The 21,420-nt window shown below is 43.6% G+C and overlaps 1 protein-coding gene across 1 annotated transcript in view; it reads right to left on the reverse strand.

The window, feature by feature from the left end:
- LOC127617762 (CUB and sushi domain-containing protein 1-like) overlaps window positions 1-21,420 on the reverse strand; it is a 496,749-nt gene that overhangs the window by 28,802 nt on the left and 446,527 nt on the right. The window contains exons 54-57 of the mRNA XM_052089839.1: window positions 15,775-15,948; window positions 8,288-8,476; window positions 2,991-3,164; window positions 1,262-1,444 (exon numbers count right to left, since the gene is read on the reverse strand). Coding sequence (XP_051945799.1) covers window positions 1,262-1,444; window positions 2,991-3,164; window positions 8,288-8,476; window positions 15,775-15,948 — 720 coding nt within the window. The remainder of the gene's footprint in view (window positions 1-1,261; window positions 1,445-2,990; window positions 3,165-8,287; window positions 8,477-15,774; window positions 15,949-21,420) is intronic.

A 21,420-nucleotide genomic window follows, 5' to 3' on the forward strand; every position in this document is an offset into this window, starting at 1 on the left:
AGTTCCCCCATGGTGAACTGTTCCAGCTATCTGTTGAAGCCCTTACTCAATTGTGAATGTGCCCTGAATAATGCATCTTATTGATTGTTTAAGTAATCCATGGGCCTATCTTAACCGTCTGTAGCAGTGTAAACAAACAAATAAATTAGTTACTTAGCAAACATGTGGCGATAAAACATGTGGAGTTGCTACAGGGCAGATCGTTGTTTTCTTCTAAACATATGCTGTACATACTTTGTGCTTCTTACTTCCTGCATCCTGGAGGCTTATTTGCATGAGCACTATTTTGTTTTTCCATTTGGTAATAACACAAAATAAGTAGTGTCAAATTATTGAAATTTACATATATACACTGGCAGCCAAAAGTTTGGAATAATGTACAGATTTTGCTGTTTTGGAAAGAAATTGGTACTTTAATTCACCAAAGTGGCATTCAACTGATCACAAAGTATAGTCAGGACATTACTGATCACAAATCACTGCACCATCACAAAAAGGAAGCAAATGTAACAATTTAATAATTACTTTAAAAGTAGAACTCTGAGTCTGAAGTCAAATTTTCCCATATTTGCCTAAATGGTGAGCCACGTGTTCTACTCTCTAATCCGTATTGGACCAATGTATCGTTACGCACCAGGATAATGACAGGCCCTTTTGTGCAGCTCTTCTAACTAGAGCCATTGAGTTAACTGGCAATTACCGATTTCAGGCCTGTTAGTATCAAAAGATCAATTTTACACTAATTACAGCATAGAATTCAGGAAAAGCACTAGCCGAGCAGGTTAAGAGGGTTGCAGGAACAAAGAGAACACATTTTAATTTGATCTGCTTTAGTTTCTTACCATCCATTTAAACCTCTTTAAAGGCACAAACTAAAATACCACTAGTCTCTCAAGCATACACTTTTCTCATTAGGAAATTGCTTGAACAAGATCACAGTTTGCCCAGAGGAAGTAACATTTGCCAGTTCTGATGAAATTAAGCTTGGTGGTGTTTAATTCCAGTGAAGTTTTCCATGTCGCTTGTGTGTGTGTGTCCATTGGCTTATTCTTCATTAATACTTTTTTCCACATTTTAGAATAATAGTTAAGTCATCAAAACTAGGAAATGTCATTAGAAAGAAAAATTTGCGATTACATACATTTAGTAAATAGATATAGATAGTAGATTAAAGCTCTGCACACTCAACCTATGTGTTTAGGTCAACTGGTGTTTAAGATCGTGAGAAGTTACTGTAAATACATGTTTAAGTGGCCCTCACCTTCACACACAGGTTGGGTGCCGCTCCAGGAGCCGTTCTGAAGGCAGGCGCGCTCTGATGATCCGATCAGAGTGTAACCCGTCTCACATGTGAACCTCAAGAGGCTTTTATGCTTGAACTCCTCCCCGAGCCGAGAACCATGAGGAGGAAATCCTGGATCACCACAGAATCCCGGATTATCACCTGAAATTTGGAAATATGAAGATGTGACACTATAATGCGCCCACTTTTTTTTAGCAGCTGTGGTTCCGGAAGTATATTTTTTATTTAAATGTTTCAATAAATAAATAACAAACAAAAAAAGTTCTAAGTTCTTCAACAAAACCAACCAGCTCTGATATGAATCATGTTGACTCAAAGCAAAAAAGCGCAAAAAAAAAAAGGTAAAATATTAGTATTTGAATTTTTTTATGATGAATGAGCAATCACAATAAAATACAAAATAGTAATAAACTGTATGAAAATTATACAAAAATATATAAAACAATGTACTCGCCTTTTGAAAAATACGCCAACCAGCTGTTCTTACGATTTTCTCTACGTTTCTAATGCCTAAACCGAAACCTTGATTTTAATAGAAAAATACAATTTGCATACTAAAGGAGAAAGAAAACATCTGTGTTCAGAACGAGACGAGAGAAGCGTATAACAGATTATTGACATACATCAGTCATTTCTTTTGCATGAGAAAAAAAATGAAATGATAAAGTGTTGAATAGGAGGCGAGCTAAACTTTATTGTCTGTATTGTATTGATTTGAAATTCTGTTGATTGGTTGGTCTGAATTTGAATAAAACATTTACCTTTTTGTACAAGCCAAGTCGTAAAATATCTTATGATTTAACCATTTCTATATATACTCTACTGCTCTATTGTAGTGAATGCTGGTTTACGTAATTGTTCCATAAAAGAGTTACAATGATCAACAAATATAAAATAGCTTAAAGGGATAGTTTGCCCAAAAATTCTAATTTCCTCATCATTTACTCACCCTCATGTCATCCCAGATGTGTATGACTTTCTTTCTTCTGCAGAAATTAATATTTTTAGAAGAATATTTCAGCTCTGTAAGTCCTTGCAATGCAAGTGAATGGTGACCAAAACTTTGAAGCTCCAAAAATCACAGAACATTTTTTGAAAAGTAATCCATATGACTCTGCATCTTAGATCTATGTCTTAAGATAAGTGCAGGTGAGAAACAGATCAATATTTAAGTACTTTTTTTACCTCCCAGCCCAGTAGGTGGTTATATGCACAGAGAATGTGAACTGCCAAAACACAAAAGAAGAATGTTGAAGTAAAGGTGGAGATATATAGTAAAAAAGGACTTAAATATTGATCTGCTTCTAACCTACACCTATTATATCACTTCTGAAGACATGGATTAAACCACTGGAGTTGTGTGGATTACTTTTATGCTGCCTTTATGTGCTTTTTGGACCTTCAGAGTTCTGGCCACCATTCACTTGCATTTGATGTACCTGGGATGGCATAAGGGTGAGTAAATGATGAGAGAATTTTCATTTTCAGGTGAACTATGCCTTTGAGGATGTGCAAAACTTGGAGTTTGAGAAAGTAAGTACTTTGCTTGTAACAGCAGTTGATGTTTAAACTTTAAGAGTTCGTTGGGTTCAGACAGAGATGTAAGTCCAAAGTAAGCGGAGATTCTCAGACAGGGGCTTAAAGATCAGCTGTCCATTTTGTCTCCAGTTTCTGCTGACGGATATACCTGAGCAGTAGGGTGGTGAGCCGCTCCACCGGCCATCCTCCAGGCATTGGCGTGTGCCGTTCCCCACCAGAGTTCGGCCCAGGCTGCAGGAGTAATGGACCACTGCTCTGTTGGTGAACTTCTGGCCCGACATGACAGCAAACGGTGGTGTGCCAGGATCACCGCAGGATATAGCTATAGGGGGCAGCAATAAGGGAAAAGAGCATCTCGGATAAGATACTTCTTCAACTTTACTGTTCTTTCCCATATCATTAAACAACTTCTAACAGTTCTAACAGTGTCGCATTGCCTCAAAAAAGTTGCACTATTTCTATGTAGAATCGTGCATGCAATTTTTACAATTACCATGAAAATGGGATTTTGTTGTGATTTACTCATAATCATATGTACAGTGGCCTCAAAATTATTAAATGAATATTCTGGGTTCAATACAAGTTAAGCTCAATTGACAGCATTTCTGGCATAACATTGATGACTACAAAAATGTATTTAGACTTGCCCCTGCCTTTTTTTTTTTTTAAATTCTGGGTTACAGTGAGGCACTTACAATGGAAGTAAATGGGGGACAATTTTTGATCATTAAAATACTAACTTTTTCAAAAAGTATACATAGACACAAGACATAATCTCTATGCAAGTAAACATGACTTTAGTGTAATAAAATCACTTACTAACCTTTTCTGTGTAACGTTATAGCCAATTTTACTACTTCGTTGCCAGGACTATGTAATGTCAACACACTAAAAAAACAAAAACTCTAAAATGACTGTAAAAATTACAATTTCAACAAGTTTACAGCTCAAATAATACATGCGTTTCAACAGAACAGTTAATGTAAATACTTTGATAAAATTATAAGCTTCATGTTTCTGCCTTTAAAACTTCCAAAAATTGTTCCCATTAATTTCCACTGTAACCTCCATTTTTGCTTTGTTTAAAGAAAAGGTGGGACGAGTCGAAATTTATTTTTGTGGTAATCAACATTATGCCACAAAGGCAGTCAATTGAGATTCACTTATACTGAACCCAGAATATCCCTTTAATTCATTGCATCATAACATATTAAACCAAGTGGCAACTGCAAAGAAATAATGCAAGGCTGTTTTAAACATAATTAGAAGCAGATAAATATACTTTGAATATATATACCCCTTTGGCCAATTATCATAATTTTTTCCTTCTTTTCTTTCTTACTTTAGGAGGAATACAACAGAGCCCCTTAGAAGACAGGGGGTGGGGGGCTTTATTTTGAAATAGTTTGTATTCCCTCACAAAATGTTTGCAATAGTTTGTGATGCAGCACAATAACTTATGCATTCCCTCACAATACGTGTTGCGTTTGCTTGTAATAGTTTGCATTCCCACGCAATAAGTTTTGCATTCCCTTCCCAAGTAATACATTTTGTGTTCCCTCACATTAGTTTGTGTATCATCACAATAAGTTTTGTGTTCCTTTGTAATACTTTTAGCATTCACTTGCAATCATTTTGGGTTGACTCACAATAACTATCCATCCCTTACCAAAAATATCCATGGTTTTACTACAATAACAATATTTTACTATGATATTCATGGTAACGTCTTGGGTTACTTGACTGTAACCCCTGTTCCCTGATAAAAGCGGAACGAGATGCTGTGCTGACTTAGCGCTTTGGGAACAACTTTAGGTGTGACCAGCTGTGAATATGTGTGCAACACGTCAATGAAATTGCCCAGAATTTATAGCCTCTGCTGGTGACATCATTTGATGCACCTGTAGCAGGGCTATAAATAGATGCGTCACAGGTGCATCGTCAAGTATTTTGTCTGAAGAGTAGTCCTGGGGCATCTCAGTGCGGCAATGAAGCGCAGCATCTCAATCCGCTTTTATCAGGGAACAGGGGTTACAGTTAAGTAACCCAAGACGTTCCCTGTCAAAAAGCTACACTTTGATGCTGCACTGACTTAGCAGTTTATCAGACGCTGACTCTAGAGGTTCGAAGGGTGTCTCAACCAGACCCTCAAGGACTATTGCTAAGTCCCAGTCACATAGCTCCATGAACGAAGCGAGTGAGCAGAGGATGTCTCCCCAACGGCACCCCGTCAATCAAGGCGTGGCAAGCCGATAGAGCGGCCACGTAAACCCTGAGATTGGCAGAGCATGTGCCTGCTGATAAATTTTCCTGTAGAAAGTCCAGAACTGAAGCAATCTGGCAGTTAACTGGATCTGCATTATGTGCACCATCTTTCAAAGACACCCCATTTATTGGCATAACTTCTTCTAGTAGAGGGAGCCCTAGCACTTAGAATGGTCTCGATAACTTCAGGCGAAAGCCCAGTGTCCCTCAGTTGGTACCTGGACGGGGTACCCTTCAGGGGCCAAACACCGCTTGGGCCGGGGATGAAATATTGTCCCCTGCGCCTGAGACAGAAGGTCCCTCCTGTCCGGAATCGCCCAAGGTGAGCCGTCGAGGAGAGACATTATCTCCGAGAACCAAGACTCCCGGGAGCAGAGAAACCAGGGGAAAAGCATACAGGCGCATTCTGGGTCATGTATGTGCCATCGCGTCCAGACCCAGGGGGGCTGGGTGACTCAGAGAGAAGTAGAGGGGACATTGTGCTGTCTGTTGAGAGGCGAAGAGGTCCACTTCTGCCCTGTAAAATCTCACACAGATTTGTTCCACTACCTCTGGGTGGAGTTTCCACTCCCCGTCGGTATTTTCCATCTGGACAGTAAATCTGCTCCCACATTCAGGTATCCAGGGATATAAACTGCAGATGCCCCGGAGTTGCAATGGAGTCAATGCTGCATCCATGCATTTCGTGAATATAAGGGGTGATATTCTAGGCCGATTGGAAGGCTTCGGCCCTGAAAGCGAACCACAGGAACTTCCTTTGCTGTGGCAGAATTTCTATATGAAAGTTTGCGTCCATGAGATTGATCGTGACCAACCAATCGTGATGTTGGATTTGGGACACGACCGTCTTGATAGTTAGCAACTTGAATGCCCTGACTGAGCGATTCAAGCCTCGAAGATCTAAGATCGGATGCAACCCCCAACCCTTCTTGGGAACCAGGAAGTATCTGCTGTAATAACCTGACTCTTTATCTGGAAGGGGAACATGTTCTATGGCATGTTCTATGGTAGACATGCTTGCTCCAGTTTTCCGGTAGTGACCACACTGTTTAAACGCGGAGGACGGTGAACAAATTTAATTCTGTAGCCTTTTTTCTACTGTTCTTAGGACCCACATAGAAATACCTGGCCAAAGTTTCCACGCTGCCAGGTTCTCTGAGATGGGTATTCATTTTGACACTTCCTGTTGAGGGGATGTTGAGTGTTCCGTGTCCTGAACTAAGGCAGGAAGCAGTGGGTACACCCAATATTTCGCTGGAAGCCTCTAACTCCCAATACACGCGCCCCGTCCTGAGGGGGGCTACCCCCACAAGGCTGGGCGCAAGACTGTCAGTGTTTTTTCCTCTTAGAAATGACTGCCCTGAGGTTTTGCTTTGGGGCTGCTGAGGGCGAAGAGCCGGTCCCCAGTCTCTACAAGGGGGAGCACGACTCGCCACACTTTGTTTCTGAGCCTCCCTTCTATAAGGACCGGGGCGGAGCTGGGTGGCTGAAGGCCCCTCCCTCTGAGTGCGGCAAGGAAGGAATTGCCCGAAGGCTTCCACGTGATTTTTCACCTCTTGGAACCTGGAGAAAACTACATTCATAGTGTCACCAAATAAGCCAGAAGGCGAAACCGGGGCATCGAGAAGGAAAACTTTGTCCTTGTCTCTGATGCCAGACAGGGTGAGCCATAAGTGTCTCTCTGTGCTGACTAAAGCAGACATAGACCGGCCAATGGCACGGGCCGTCTGCTTGGTCACACGGAGAGACAGATCCGTGGCTCGACGAAGCTCGGTGAAATCCTCCTCGTCGACCGTGGTGCCCGCACTCCCCTTCAGCAGATCAGCCTGTTATGCCTGTAACACTGCCACACAACTGGTGTGTGTCCTCAGCCATAGAGCGTAAACAAGGGAACACACACCGCTTGCTCTGTCTTTCAGTCATTTTCTTATTTTTTTTTTTTTTTTGATTTAGGGTTTCTGCACACTGCCTAACAAAATCTAACTCCTAACAGAGGAAAGTAGAAAGTTTCTGACAGGCTCATAAAGCACACACACACACACACACACACACACACACACACACACACACACACACACACACACACACACACACACACACACACACACACACACACACACAGAGTGATCTGAAGACAAAAGATCTGAGGATGCACCTGTGATGCATCTATTTATAGCCCAGCTACAGGTGCTTCCAATGATGTCACCAGCAGAGGCTATAAATTCTGGTCAATTTCATTGACGTGTTGCACACATATTCACAGCTGGTCACACCTAAAGTTGTTCCCAAAGCGCCAAGTTAGCACAGCATCAAAGTGTAGCTTTTTGACAGGGAACACTGTAATAAAAAGCAAAGAAAAAACAACAATGAAAAACAAATGTATAAATAAAGCATGTTTAGTTTTTCTGTATTAACACCATGGTTAATTTGTTTTACATGTACCGTGGCTAAAAAAAAAAGAAAGAAAAAAAACTACTAAAGTGAAACTATTTGTTGTTGTTTTTTTTTTTTGGTGGAAACGGTGGTTTTAAAAACCATACTTGTACCACAAATTAACCATGATGTTACTATTTAAAACTAACCATCTTTTTTGGAAAAAATGCTGTACAAGGAAACACAAAACATTTTGCGAGGACAAACTGTCACGAGGGAACACAAAACCGACTGCGAGGGAAAGTGAGGGAATGTAAAACTAGTTGTTAACAGAATGTAAAACTTATTGTGAGGTCATGCAAAATATTGCAAGGAAACACAAACTATTACAAGGGAATGCAAAACATTTTGTGCAAAATCTATAGCAAGAGAACGCAAAACTATAAAAAAAAAATGTATTCTGTTCTCTAAGGGCCTCCGTATTATCTAACAAACTAAATGTGGTTACATTCATTTTAAAAACTTAGAACAATAAAACAACAAAATAATAATAATTAAAAGGGTAAAATAAATAAATCTTAATAAAAAATTATTCAAGAAATATTCTCTGAAAGCAAGTCTTAATTTCTTAATTTTGTTGTTCTCAAGTTAATGTATCTTGTCTTAAAGATGTTTAGATATTTTTACTAGAAAAAGTGGAAAAAATTAAGAAAATGATTTGATGAAGAATGCAGTCTTGTATTGCATGTATACTGTATAAATCACTAAATGTGGGTGTATTGGTGGAAACAGCAACGCATCACTCACAAAGGCACTTAGGTAGTGATCTGTCCCAAAAGCCATTTGAGCGGCAGGTGAGGACGGAAGAGCCGAGGAGATAGAATCCCCTCTTACAGTGATACATCACCGTGTTTCTGTAATTGAAGCTCTCGGGGTAGCGCTGTAGAGAGTGACGAATGGCATTCTCCACAAAGCCTGGATCAGAGCAGTTTACCACTGCAAGATAAAAACAGCTAGATGCTTAATGTCTGACAGGGAAAGCAAGAGTGAGGAGAGGGAGAGAAGAAATCAATGGAGGAGGCAGAACAGTAAAATCACTTCTGCAGCCTCTGGAGCAATTTCAATCAACTGTAAACTGCAATGCTCACAGTCTTTCTGAAGACACCTATGTATAATAAGAGTGTGCATTCAGTTCTTTCAGAATTCTGTCTTATATTGGTGCACTTTTTCAACAGTGAAGGGTCCTAGGGTTGTCACCAGGGGTGTCTCTAGGATTCCAAAACAATATATATATATATATATAGATGCTACTGTACTATCTTAGTTTTCAGTAACAATGTACTTTTTCCAACGAGCAGCGGAGAAGCACATCAAAACTCTACATCATTATTTGTTGTAATACTGTACTGCATGCACAGCTTTACAGCCAAGTAACCTGAGGTAATAATCAAACATACTAATCTAAAATGTCAACACATGAAACATTTGGGAAGTCTAATTCATTTTAATAAATCAATTCATTTGGAAGGTCCTTAAAAAAACTGCAATCAACGTCATCTTTTTTGAAGCTGTAGTATTATGATAATTTTACAAAATATACACCAGTGATCATTCATGCAATTATCTAATCAGCCAATCATGTGGAAGCAGTACAGTGCATAAAATCATGCAGATACAGGTTAGGAGCTTCAGTTAATGTTCACATCAACCATCAGCATGGGTAAAAAATTTGATCTTAGTGATTTGGAGCATGGCATGATTGTTGGTGCCAGATGGGCTGATCTGAGTATTTCTGTAACTGCTGATCTCCTGGGATTTTCACACACAACAGTCTCTAGAATTTTCTCAGAATTGTGCCATAAACAAAAAAAAAACATCTAGTGAGTGGCAGTTCTGTGGATGGAAATGCCTTGTTAATGAGAGAGGCCAACAGAGAATGGCCAGACTGGTTTGAACTGACAAAGTCTACAGTAACTCAGATAACCGCTTTGTACTATTGTAGTGTGAAGAATATTATCTCAGAATACTATTTTCCCCAACACTTTTTAATCTCTGTGCATGTAGGTAATGTCATTTCACAAATGTAACTGATTTCTCTATGCTATCTTGACAAGTTTTGACACATGTGGTCATTTTCTCTACTCCTGTAATTACTGAAACCAGCAAAGAAGCAGGTGCATGCTGTTCCTGGCATGCCATTTTGGCTGCACAGTTACAAATTCAGTTACTGCCCTTTACAACTACAAAAAGATGGAAGTTGTGTCCAGAGGAAGCAAACTAGCTTTACTTCGGTGCCAGCAGTCAATGTCTCGGCACACAATTAATTCCTCTGGGAGAAGAGAAGTGGGTGGAAAACAGCTAAAAACTTGATAATTGGCACCTGTTATTGCTGTTTTTCTTTTTGAAACATCATGATTTGATCTGGAGGCCTCTTGAAAACAAATGTCTTATCAGAGGGGCATCATGGCACAGCACAGAGTAAAAATAAGATTCCCTTTCTGTCACTCACTCAACGTTGTGTCGATGTAGTGACTCTTGGGAGCCCCAAACACCTCTGATTTTTGAGAAAAGGCCACTGGGAATTGGCGAGTGGAATTTGCATGCCACTCCCATGGACATACATGTATAAAAGGAGCTGGCTCGCAACCACTCAATCAACCTCCACACCATGGCCCTCCTGCAAGTATACTGTTGAGGACTTTGCCCAGCAGTTCTCAGCGGTCAAGAAGCAGATGGAGGCCATTCAACATATCCTGCCTCAGAGCAGTTCAAGTCCCGCACCCCGTCTGCCCGCCACCAAGAGCATCCCCCTGCGGCAGCGACTCAGACTGCTCCGCCACAGCCCAAGCCAACCACTCAGCCCCGCCGTAGAGCCCCCCGCAGGAAGCGGATGTCCCAATCTCACGATCTGGCTCTAAGAGCCCCAAGAAGGACTCCAAACGCCCCTGAGACTGACAACCCAGGGATGAGGAGACCCACCGGAACCCCAGAGGTGGTGCATTGACCACTCCATCCCCCGGTGGAGGGCTGGGAGGAGAATCCTTTGTTACCTTTTGTGTTGATTTCCCCACATGCCCAAGGGGCTGCGGCATCCACATTTTAAAAAAAGAGTGGCTTCCTCACTCATGGGTCATACACTCTGCATTTATGGCCATCGTTGTCATGACTGCCATCCATCGAACATTCACAGCCAGGGCTCTACAAACACGGGCTCCCCACCTTCGCGAACCCGGCCACGGCACACACCCATGGTGAGGCGGTTGTGATGAGCCGCGAGTGCGCCCAGCCTCCTTCCCAATCGCTGAATGGCCCTATGGTGGGTATGCGGAGGGAGATAAGAGCTTTGACATTTCCCTCAGCCCAGCCATGAGTTAGGGATGCGAGGCTCCTCGACATGGCAATTCCTTCTCCTCCCCACATAGAGGCCCCACCCACAAACCCTTGTTGCCCCCCACTCGGAGTTTGGAGGCATGGTTAGCCCTCTCCTACCCGTTGCGCTGGTTGACCAGGACGATCTGACTGGGCTATCTTCATCGGTTTGCTTTCGAGGGCCAGTCGTATCAGTACAAGGACCTCCACTTTGGTCTGTCCCTGTTGCCTTGCATCTTTATGAAAGTCACAGAGGCAGCCCTTTCCCTGCTAAGGGAAGGAATCTTGACGACTGGCGGATTCTTGCTCACTCTCGAGATCTGATGTGTGCACACAGGGACCTAGAGCTCAGGCACCTCAGCCGGTTAGGGATTCGGGTCAACTGGGAAAAGAGCAAGCTCTCCCCGGTTCAGAGCATCTCTTTTCTCGGGATGGAGTTAGACTCTATGATAGCACGCCTCACAAATGAGCATGCGCAGTTGGTGCTGAACTGCTTGAAGTTGTTCAGGCAGAGAACAGCGGTCCCACTGAAACAGTTTCAGAGGCTTCTGGGTCATATGGCATACGTGGCTGCAGTTACGCAGCTCGAGTTGATGCATATGAGACCGCTTCAGCACTGGCTTCAGACTTGGGTCCCGAGATGGGCATGGCACTGTGGCATGTATCACGGCGATATGCAGCTGCATGTTCAGCCCTAGGATGGACCTTGCATTTCTGCGGGCAGGGGTTCTCTTAAAGCAAGTTTCCAGGTGTGTCGTTGCTACGACAGACACCTCCAAGTTAGGCTAGTGTGCCATATGCAACGGGCATGCAGCCCCAGGCTCCTGGACAGAGCCACACCTACATTGGCTTATCAACTGCCTCAAGTTGCTGGTGGAATTGTTGGCCCTGCGGAGGCTTCGGCCGTTGATCCAGGGCAAGCATGTGTTGGTCTGGATGGACAAAATGGCGACGGTAGCATATATAAACCGCCAAGGTGGTTTACGCTCGCATTGCATGTCGCAAAACCCTTGCGACGCCTCTGGTGTCAGCAGTGACTAAAGTCGTTGTGAGCCAGTCAAATCCCGGGCAACATCAATCACACAGTGGATGTGCTGTCATGGCAGGTGATGCTCAGGGGAGAGAGGAGACACCACCCCAAGTGGTCCAGCTGATTTGGAGTAGTTTCGGCAAAGCACAGGTAGACCTGTTTGCTTCCCGGGAATCCTCCCACTACCCGCTCTGTTACTCGCTGACCGAGGCTCCCCTCGGCACAGATTCACTGGCACACAGCTGGTCCCGGGGGCTGCGCAAGTTCCCCCCAGTGAGCCTGCTTGCACAGACTTTGTGCAAAGTCAGGGAGGACGAGGAACAGGCCATCCTGGTGGCGCCATACTGGCCCACCCAGACTTGGTTCTCAGAGCTCATGCTCCTTGCAACAGCCCCTCCCTGGTGAGTTCCCCTGAGGGAGGCACCATGTGGCATCCCCACCCAGACCTCTGGAATCTCAACGTCTAGCCCCTGTATGGGACGTGGAAGACCTAATTGGTCTACCACCAGCGGGGTATCACTCAGGCCAGGGCTTCCACTATGGGGCAGCTGTATGCCTTGAAGTGGTGTTTGTTCACAAATTGCTGTTCTTCCTGAGGAGCAGACCCCCAGAGATGCGCATTCGGGTCTGTGCTTTCTTTCCTGCAGGAGAGGATGGAGGGTGGCTGTCCCCCTCCACCTTCAAGTTGTATGTGGCCACTATAGCGGCACAACACGACGTGGTGGAGGGTAAGTCCCTGGGGAAGCACGACTTGATCATCAGGTTCCTTAGAGGTGCTAGAAAGTTGAATAATCCTAGGCCGCACCTCGTTCACTCGTGGGATCCCTCCCTGTTTGAGCCTCTAAAGTCAGTTGTGTTAAAGGTTCTCTCGTTGAAGACGGCCCACCCGACTGTGCTCACATCCATCAAGAGGGTTGGGGACCAGCAGACGTTCTCTGTCAGCGATACCTGCCTGGAGTTCAGTCCAGCATACTCTCACGTGGTCTTGAGACCCCGACCGGGCTATGTGCCCAAGGTTCCTACGACGCCTTTTAGGGATCAGGTGGTGAGCCGGCAAGCATTGCCCCAGGAGGAGGCAGACCCAGCCTTGTCGTTGCTGTGTCTGGTGCGTGATTTGTGTATCTACTTAGACCACACAGAGAGCTTTAGATACACTGAGCAGCTCTTTGTCTGTTTTGGGGGACAGCGTAAAGTGAATACTGTCTCAAAACAGAGGATTAGCCATTGGATCGTGGATGCCATCGCTTTGGCATACCAGGCCCAGGTGCCCCTTTGGGACTACGAGCACACTCCACTAGGAGTGTGGCATCTTCCTGGGCACTAGCCAACGGCGCCTCACTAGCAGACATCTGTAGAGCAGCGGGCTGGGCGATACCCAATACCTTTGCAAGATTTTATAATCTCTGGGTTGAGCCAGTTTCGTCCTGTGTGTTGACAGGTATGAACAGGTAAGTGTGCGGGCAGCTGGCCGGGTGTACTGCTTGTGCACAGCGCCTTTCCCCTCCCTGAGTGAAGACATGTGCTTTTTACCCCATACAATTTCCCAAGATGGGTGAACCCTGGATGTGGCAAATTCATCTGAGGAATTCAAAGCCAGGCCCAGTACGTGTGCTAGTATGCCCTGTACAGGGGTAGGTGCTCCACATGTACTGGTTACCTGTGGTAACCCCTTGTGACGTATTTTCCATGTTACGGTTTCCCTGAGGGCAAATCTATGTCTTCCAAATCTGTGTCTCCATTCCGGGTAGGACCTACCACGGGACTTCTTCCACATATGGCTGGTAAGCTCATGTGACGTATTCACCAAATGTTAACCTCCCCTTCGGTAGGATGTGGTCTCCGCGGTGTCTTCCCTGACATGAATACACATGGCCCCAGCGGAATACATAAAATTTTTGTGGGAGAAAAAAAAAAGACAAGAAAATAAAAGCGAAAAGGTCATGGCTGGAGTGGCCTGCTCACATGGTTGTAAATACGTCTTGTGCCCCCTGGGGTGTGAAGGACCGTGCGATGTTCGTGGGGCGTTGGGGAGGCTATGTACGGACCGAATGCACTTACTACTATGGACTAGCAGTGCACCTTCACTGCTAGTCCATGTTAAACAGATCAGCTGGTTGTGGTGTTTCGTGCATGGACCCCTAGTGTCACTAAATTGACACAACGTTGAGTGAATGACAGATAGGGAACGTCAGTTGTACTACTATACTACTGAACTACAGTTGTAACCTCCATTCCCTGATGGAGGGAACGAGATGTTGTGTCCCTCTTGCAACAACACTGTATTACCCGCTGAAATGGCCAGGACCCTGTCTCGGCTCCTCCGCGCAAAACCTGAATGAGTGGTTGGAAAACAGCAAATTTTATACCCGTATGTTCGTGGGAGTGGCATGCAAATTCCACTCACCAATAATCCACTATGGCAGTACTTTTTTACAAATGTATATGACAGCTCTAACTTTTTTAAAATAATATGTGACGATTCTACCTATATTTTACAATCATATATGAGAATTCTAGCTTTTTTACAATTGCATATGACAATTCTATGAATATATTTCTCAATTATATATGACAGTTCTACCTTATTTTTAACAATACAAATGAAAATTCTACCTTTTTATTACAATTAAATATGACGATTATAGTTTTGTTTTTTTACAATTATGACAATTGTATGTAAATCTTTCAATTATATATGACAATCCTAACTTTTCTACAAATGCATACTACAATTGTACATTTTCACAGCTATATATGCCAATTCTCATTCTTTTTTTTTATAATTGCATGTGGCTCAACATGTAAATGAGCCTTGTTAGTCAAATACAAGACAAATACAGGCCATAGATAAAGCTAACGTCAACCCATTTTGTGTTTGTTTTATGGAACAATTGCTCTGCTAAATGACATGCCAGTCTTTCTCCCCACTGAGTGCTCCGTCTCTGGGCTTGAGGCGGTGGGGAATTGTCCATCTTACATGTGTTGACCTGGCTCACGATTCAATTTCAGCAGGCCACCATCGACAACTTCCTTTGCACATTAATTAATCATTAAAGTGACAGGATGTGCATGGTTACTCCTACTTAATGTCAGAAAACATCCCACGATGTCACGCGGGGTGCTGCATTGCCATTTGATTTTCAAATCGACACGTCAAGATGGGAAATGGCATAAAGAGAATTATTTGCACATTGCTTCTTGTCATTCAAAGACTGGCTTAGAGTGCTGTGCACAGATGTTGGTTTCGCTCTGTTAATGCTAAGCTCATGAGCCGTGAGTGTTAAACAGTCTTACTAAGGAGCCGCTCGCATAACAAGACAATGTTCAAGACCGCATCTCCCTTGAGATTATAAACTGCATTCTGGGACAGACTGCCTGAAACAGAGTTGAGTGCCATTCAGAATTAAATTAATTTGAATGAAACAGGACACATAATTGTAATTCGATTTTGAATTTAAGGAAGTAGAATTGAAGTAGCATGACATTTAAAGGAAATATGGTAGTAAAAAAAAAACATTATATTTTTCAGTTTGAATAACTCATGAACATGCTACCATACGCCAACATAAGGGGTATTTCCAGAAAAGGTGGTGTTAATAATCAACATTTTAAAAGACATCTAGTGTAATGACATTTGTATTTAGCATATATATATATATATATATATATATATATATATATATATATATATATATATATATATATTTCCTTATATTTAATAAATTAAATTTTATGGATAATGGTAGATGCTCTAATACTCTAATTAACCCCAACATCATTAAAGTGGAGCCAGAATGCATGTAGCATCAGGGAACCATATTTTAATTCCAAATTTTGTTCAACCCTGCTCTGAAAGCCTATACAGTCAATTTTAGTTTAATTGGAAGTCTCTTACCCTTGCACATAGGAAGTGGGTTGCTCCACTGTCCGTTCATTCGACACTGCGCTCTGGATGCACCATGCAACAAATAGCCTGTGTTGCAGGTGAAGTTTACCACATCGTTGAGATTAAACTCACTGCCGTTTGTTCGACCATTAGCAGGGTTTCCAGGATGGCCACAGGTTATGGCTGTGAAGGAAAAGGGAACATTTTTAATTCCAGATGTGTATGACTTTCTTTCTTCTGCAGAACCCAAATTGAATTGTGGCAAGAACTTTGAAGCTCTAAAAATCACATAAAGACAGCATAAAAGTAACCCATACGACTCCAGTTGTATAATTTGTGTTTTCTAAAGCAATTTAAACAGTTATGGGTGAGAAAAGACCAAAATATAACTCCTTTTTTCAGTATAAATTTCCTTGGAGATCATGACTTCAAGCTCGATTATACTTCCTGCACCATCTAGAGATCAGGCACTAGGAAGTGTAATTGTGCTTGAAATCATGATTGTGCCTAGGGACTGCAAAGGCATGATTTACAGTGAAAAAGGATTTTGACTTTGGACATCTGGATCGCTTCTGAAGACATTTATGCTGCCTTTATGTGCTTTTTAGAGCTTTAAAAATGTAGTCTCCATTCACTTGCATTGTGATGGCCTACAGAGCTGAAATATTATTTACAAATATTTGTGTTCTGCAGAAGAAAGTAAGTCATATACATCTGGGATGGTGAACTATTCATTGGTGTGGCAGTGATGAGGCATATTTTTGCATTTTTGAAAATTTCGACTTTTTGAACAACCACATAAAAATACTTAAACAATGTCTAACAATAGAGAATGCTTCAAAAGTGGGGTATAACCTTAAAGGGATATTTCACCCCAAAATCAAAACTCTCATTATTCACTTATCCTGATGCCAACCCAGCTGTTTCACAACTAGTAATCTTTTTAATTATCAATTTGTTTCTTAAAACAAACCTATCAGTTTGCTTCAGAAGACATTCATTGATTGACTAAAGTTGTGTGGATTACTTTTATGCTGTCTAAATATGCCTTCTGGACCATCAAATTGCCACCAGCCTGATGGCACCTGTTTAAATTAATATATATATATCAAAATATATTTCACAAAATCTTAATTTGTGTTCTGCTGAAGAAAGACACATCTGGGATGTCATGAATAAGTGAATAATGAGAGAATTTTCATTTTTGGGTGAACTACCTATGGTTAAGGGTTCATATTTGTCCAAAAAAGCTAAATAACCATGGCACTCTTAATACATAGAAAAGCTTTTTATGTAATAAGTGTACCATGGTTATTTAGCTTTTTTTTTTTTTTATGACAAAAGGTAGTTTAAGGTATCTGTCAAGCTCAACAACAACAAAAAAAGCTCCATTAAAGTATCATAAAAGTAGTACAAATGACTGATTATGATGTACGACCATAATATGATCTTACAACACTATATTTAAAGTCTTATAAAACCATAGCCTACAAGATTTTTTTATTTTTTTGAGAGAAACAGATGGAAATGTAATTTGTAAATGTAAAATGACTGGTATATATATATACACATATATATTGTGGCGGTGGGGGTGTGATCGAGCACCGAACTGTGGAGAGTAAGGACCGGGAAAGCTGAGTGGTTAAGGATTTACACCTGTGCTAACATCTGTTTGTGTTTCCAGTGAGCTGTGGTGGAGATAAAAGAGGAGGACATGGCGGCAGATGAGAGAGAGAACAGAGCTTCAAAGGATTTGTTACAGTGGTGCCGAAACCCAGGACCGAGGAAGAACGCTGACATGGAGACCTCGCCGCTGGCTGAAATCATCAAGAGTCTAGCCGGCATCCACCAGATGCAACATCAGGCCTTCCTGGAGCTGCGGTCAGAACAAGAACAACAGTTCCAGGAAGTTGCAAGCCCAGGCGGAGGATCGACAGGTGATCCGGAGCTTGCTGCCACAGTGGGGTACTCCAAGCAGTGATCCGTACCATACCCGCTGTGCATCAGATTACATTCATGAAGATGGGATCCCAGAACTACCCCGAAACCTTCATAAATCTGTTTGAGCATGCTGCAGAGGGGTTGGGGTGGTCCTGGGCACAGTGGGCGGTCCACTTATTGCCACTCTTGGGAGAGGCTCAGCTTGTGGCCATACAACTACCTGTCGCAAGTCTGCTGGAGTATTCAGATCTGAAAGGAGCCATCCTGCAACAGGTTGGCCGGAACCCAGAACAGCTGACATTCAAGGAGATCGACCGACCGTTCGCCTTCGCCCAACAGCTCCGTGACACCTGTCGGAGGTGGTTTATGGCTGAGCACAGTGGCACCAATGGACTCGTCAACCTGGTGGTACTGGAGCAGTTCGTAGACCATCTGCCAAAGGGGACAGCAGAGTGGGTCCAGTGCCACCATCCGGTATCACTGGTAGTCCAGCTGACAGAGGACCACTTGGCTGCGTATCCGGGAGTTGGCGAATCCTATTCTCTTTCTCCAACTATCTCTCTCTCCCTCTCTCTTCCCCTTCCCCTACTGTGCCTGTACCTACACCCTGGCGACAGGGGTTCATTGACCCAAATCCTGCTCCCTGGTTCTATTGCACCAACGCACTCTTTTCCTATTCACATGTCCCGCCAGGTTGGTGAATTCGGGTCCGCAGGTGTGGTGGTAAGGTCTGGGCTGGTGTGCTGGTGCTGCGGGGAACCGGGACACATTCAGGATCAATGCTCGGTGATGGATGTGTGCCCATGGGTCCAGATCAGATCCCTGATAGAGTAAGGGCCGTACCGCATACCAGTGAGTATCCAAGGGGGTACATACCAAGCCTTGGTGGATTCGGGTTGTAATCAGACTTCGGTTAACCAAAGCTTGGTTCAAGGTGAGGTTTTGGTACAGCATGCCGGGTGAAGGTGAGGTGTGTGCATGGAGATATGTCACTGAGAGATGTTACTGTTCAATTCCAGGGACAAAAACATAGCAAAGAGGTAGTGGTTATTCCCCACCTCACCCATCCGCTGATCTTGAGTAAAATTGCCCAGCAATTCAGTCATTATTGAGGGAAATACGTGCGAATGGGTCCTGTGCTAGTATAATTCGGTGTGGGATTTGTACAGTGCTGGCTGGGGAGGCGGTGCCTGGACAGTCGATGTAAGCTCCAGTTCAGGGAAACCCAGAGCGAAGTGAGGGCTCCGCCCAGCCCACCCTCCGGGAAGTCCCCATGGGGAAGCAGACAAGAGACAAGTCTCTCAGGCACGCCTTTGACCAAGTGAGATTAATTGATGGTCAACAGCTTCAGCCCAGCGTTGCGCTCTCCTACCCCTGCTATTCAATTATTAAAGACTGGTTGTATCAGGTGACACAGGACACCCAAACAAAGAAAATACAACACAGTTATTAATTCCGAAAAGTTGCCAGGAAATGTTTTTCCAGGTGGCTCATTGTAACACAATGGTGGGACATTAAGGGCAAGATAAGACACTGAACAATCTCATGGCCTAATTCTATGGGCCAGGCATTCACGGGGATGTATGCAGGTGGTGTGTTGAATGTCGTGAATATGAGTTGGTGAATCCACCGGCCACTCCAAAAGCGTTCTTCCGTTGATCCCTTTCGAAAGAATTGGCATGGACCTCGACGGGCCATAAGAATGGATTTACCACCGGGCAGTCCCTGTGAATGGACGGCATAGGGGCATTGCTTTGTATTAGTCTTGGTGGATTATGCAAAATGGTATCCTGAAGCAGTGCCCCTGCGCAACATTCCGCATGGGAGGCACTCTTTAAAAATCCCGAGTTGGGATCCCCAAAGAAATCCTAACTGATCAGGGCACCTCGTAATGTCATGTACACTCCGTGAACTTTATGAACTACTGGGGATTAAATCGATCCACACCAGTGTTTACCAACCTCAGATGGATGGCTTGGTCGAGCGATTTAATCAGAACCTTAAAAAAATGGTTCAGAATTTCTTGCACAAAAGAAATGTGGCTCAAGCCCCTATTATTTGCAGTATAAGAGGTCATGCAAGCCTCCACGGGGTTCTTCTCATTTCAATTATTGTACCGGCATTAACCGCGCAATGTGCTCAACATCCTACAGGAAAGTCGGGAGGGACGACCTTCAAACAGCATAAAGGAAATTAAATATGTTCTTGACCTTTGAGGTCACACGGTGCATCGGGAAAATCGATAATGAGGTTAAACGAACGGATAGAAGCAGAGCATGTCAGATTTACCACCGGGCAGTCCCTGTGAATTTGGTGATGGTGGTTCTGGAGTGGGAGGAGCTCGGACCAGAGATGAACTTAAAAGCAACCATTCGAGTCACCCCAGTCACTTGTGGAGACCACCTCTCACCATAATAATAACAGAGGTTGCAAGAATTCTCCAACATGTTCTCGCCTCTTCCCTGTTGTACGAATCTCAGAGAGCACCATATCGAAACGACCCCAGGAGTAGAGTATGCAGCTGTCCTTATTGATTACCTTAACACAAAAAAAAAGGTTTGGCAATAATTAAAGTCCATGCTAGATATGGGGGATAATAGAAGAATCCCACAGTGACTGGACTAGCCCGGTGGTGCTGCTTCCGAAGAGTGACAGCTCGGTCCAGTTCTGTGTGGATTACTGAAAAGTCAATGTGGCACGAATCGAATGCCTTGCATTGATGAACTGCTCGACGGATTAGGTGTGGCTTGCTTTTATTTGACACTGGATTTAACGAAGGGTTAATGGCAGATCCCCTTGATTCCCATTTCCAAAGACAAAACAGCTTTTTCCACTCCATTTGGCTTACACCAATTTGTTACCCTTCCGTTTGGCAACGACTCATGGACAAAATTCACCACTCCCAAGATGCATATGCTGCTGCCTACTTAGATGATATTATTATTTATAGCAATGATTGTCACCGGCATATCAAGTATCTGAGGGCCATCCTGAGATCTCTGAGATGGTCGGGACTCACAACGAATCCGAAGAAGTGTGCAATTGGACGAGTTGAAGTACGGCATCTGGGTTTCAACTTGGGTCATGGACAAGTGCGTCCCCAAATTGATAAAACAGCAGCTATTGTAGCTTATCAGAGACCCAAGACCAAAATGTTCCTGGGGCTAGCTGGATATTTTCGTAGGTTTGTACCTAAATATTCGGATGTCACCAGCCCACTGACTGATCTCAAAAGGGAACACCACACCTGGTCCAGTGGATGGAGCCATGCCAACAGGCCTTTACACAAGTGAATGCTGCACTCTGTGGCGGAAAACTCTTGCATTCCCCTGACTTCTCTTTTCCTTTTACGTTACAGATGGATGCGTCCGACAGGGGGTTTGGGGCTGTATTATCCCAGGGAGTAGAGGGGTAGGTGCACATCATGCTGTACATTAGTCAGAAGCTCCCGGTATGAGAGACGATGTCAGCACGATAGAAAAAGAGTGCCTGGCCATCAAATGGGCGGTCCTTACCCTCCGGTACTACCTGCTAAGGAGGGCCTTCACTCTCTGTCGCTATCATGCCCCGCTCCAACTGCTCCACCGCATGAAGGATACCACTCGTTGGTATGTGGCACTACAACCCTTTACATTATAGAGACGATGGCAAGCAGGACGGTTGCTGTGTCGGGCGGTGGAGGTATGTTAAGGCAGGGGTGTTATTGAGCACCAA

This window comes from Xyrauchen texanus, chromosome 24 (assembly GCF_025860055.1).
Source record: "Xyrauchen texanus isolate HMW12.3.18 chromosome 24, RBS_HiC_50CHRs, whole genome shotgun sequence".
NCBI lineage: Eukaryota > Metazoa > Chordata > Actinopteri > Cypriniformes > Catostomidae > Xyrauchen > Xyrauchen texanus.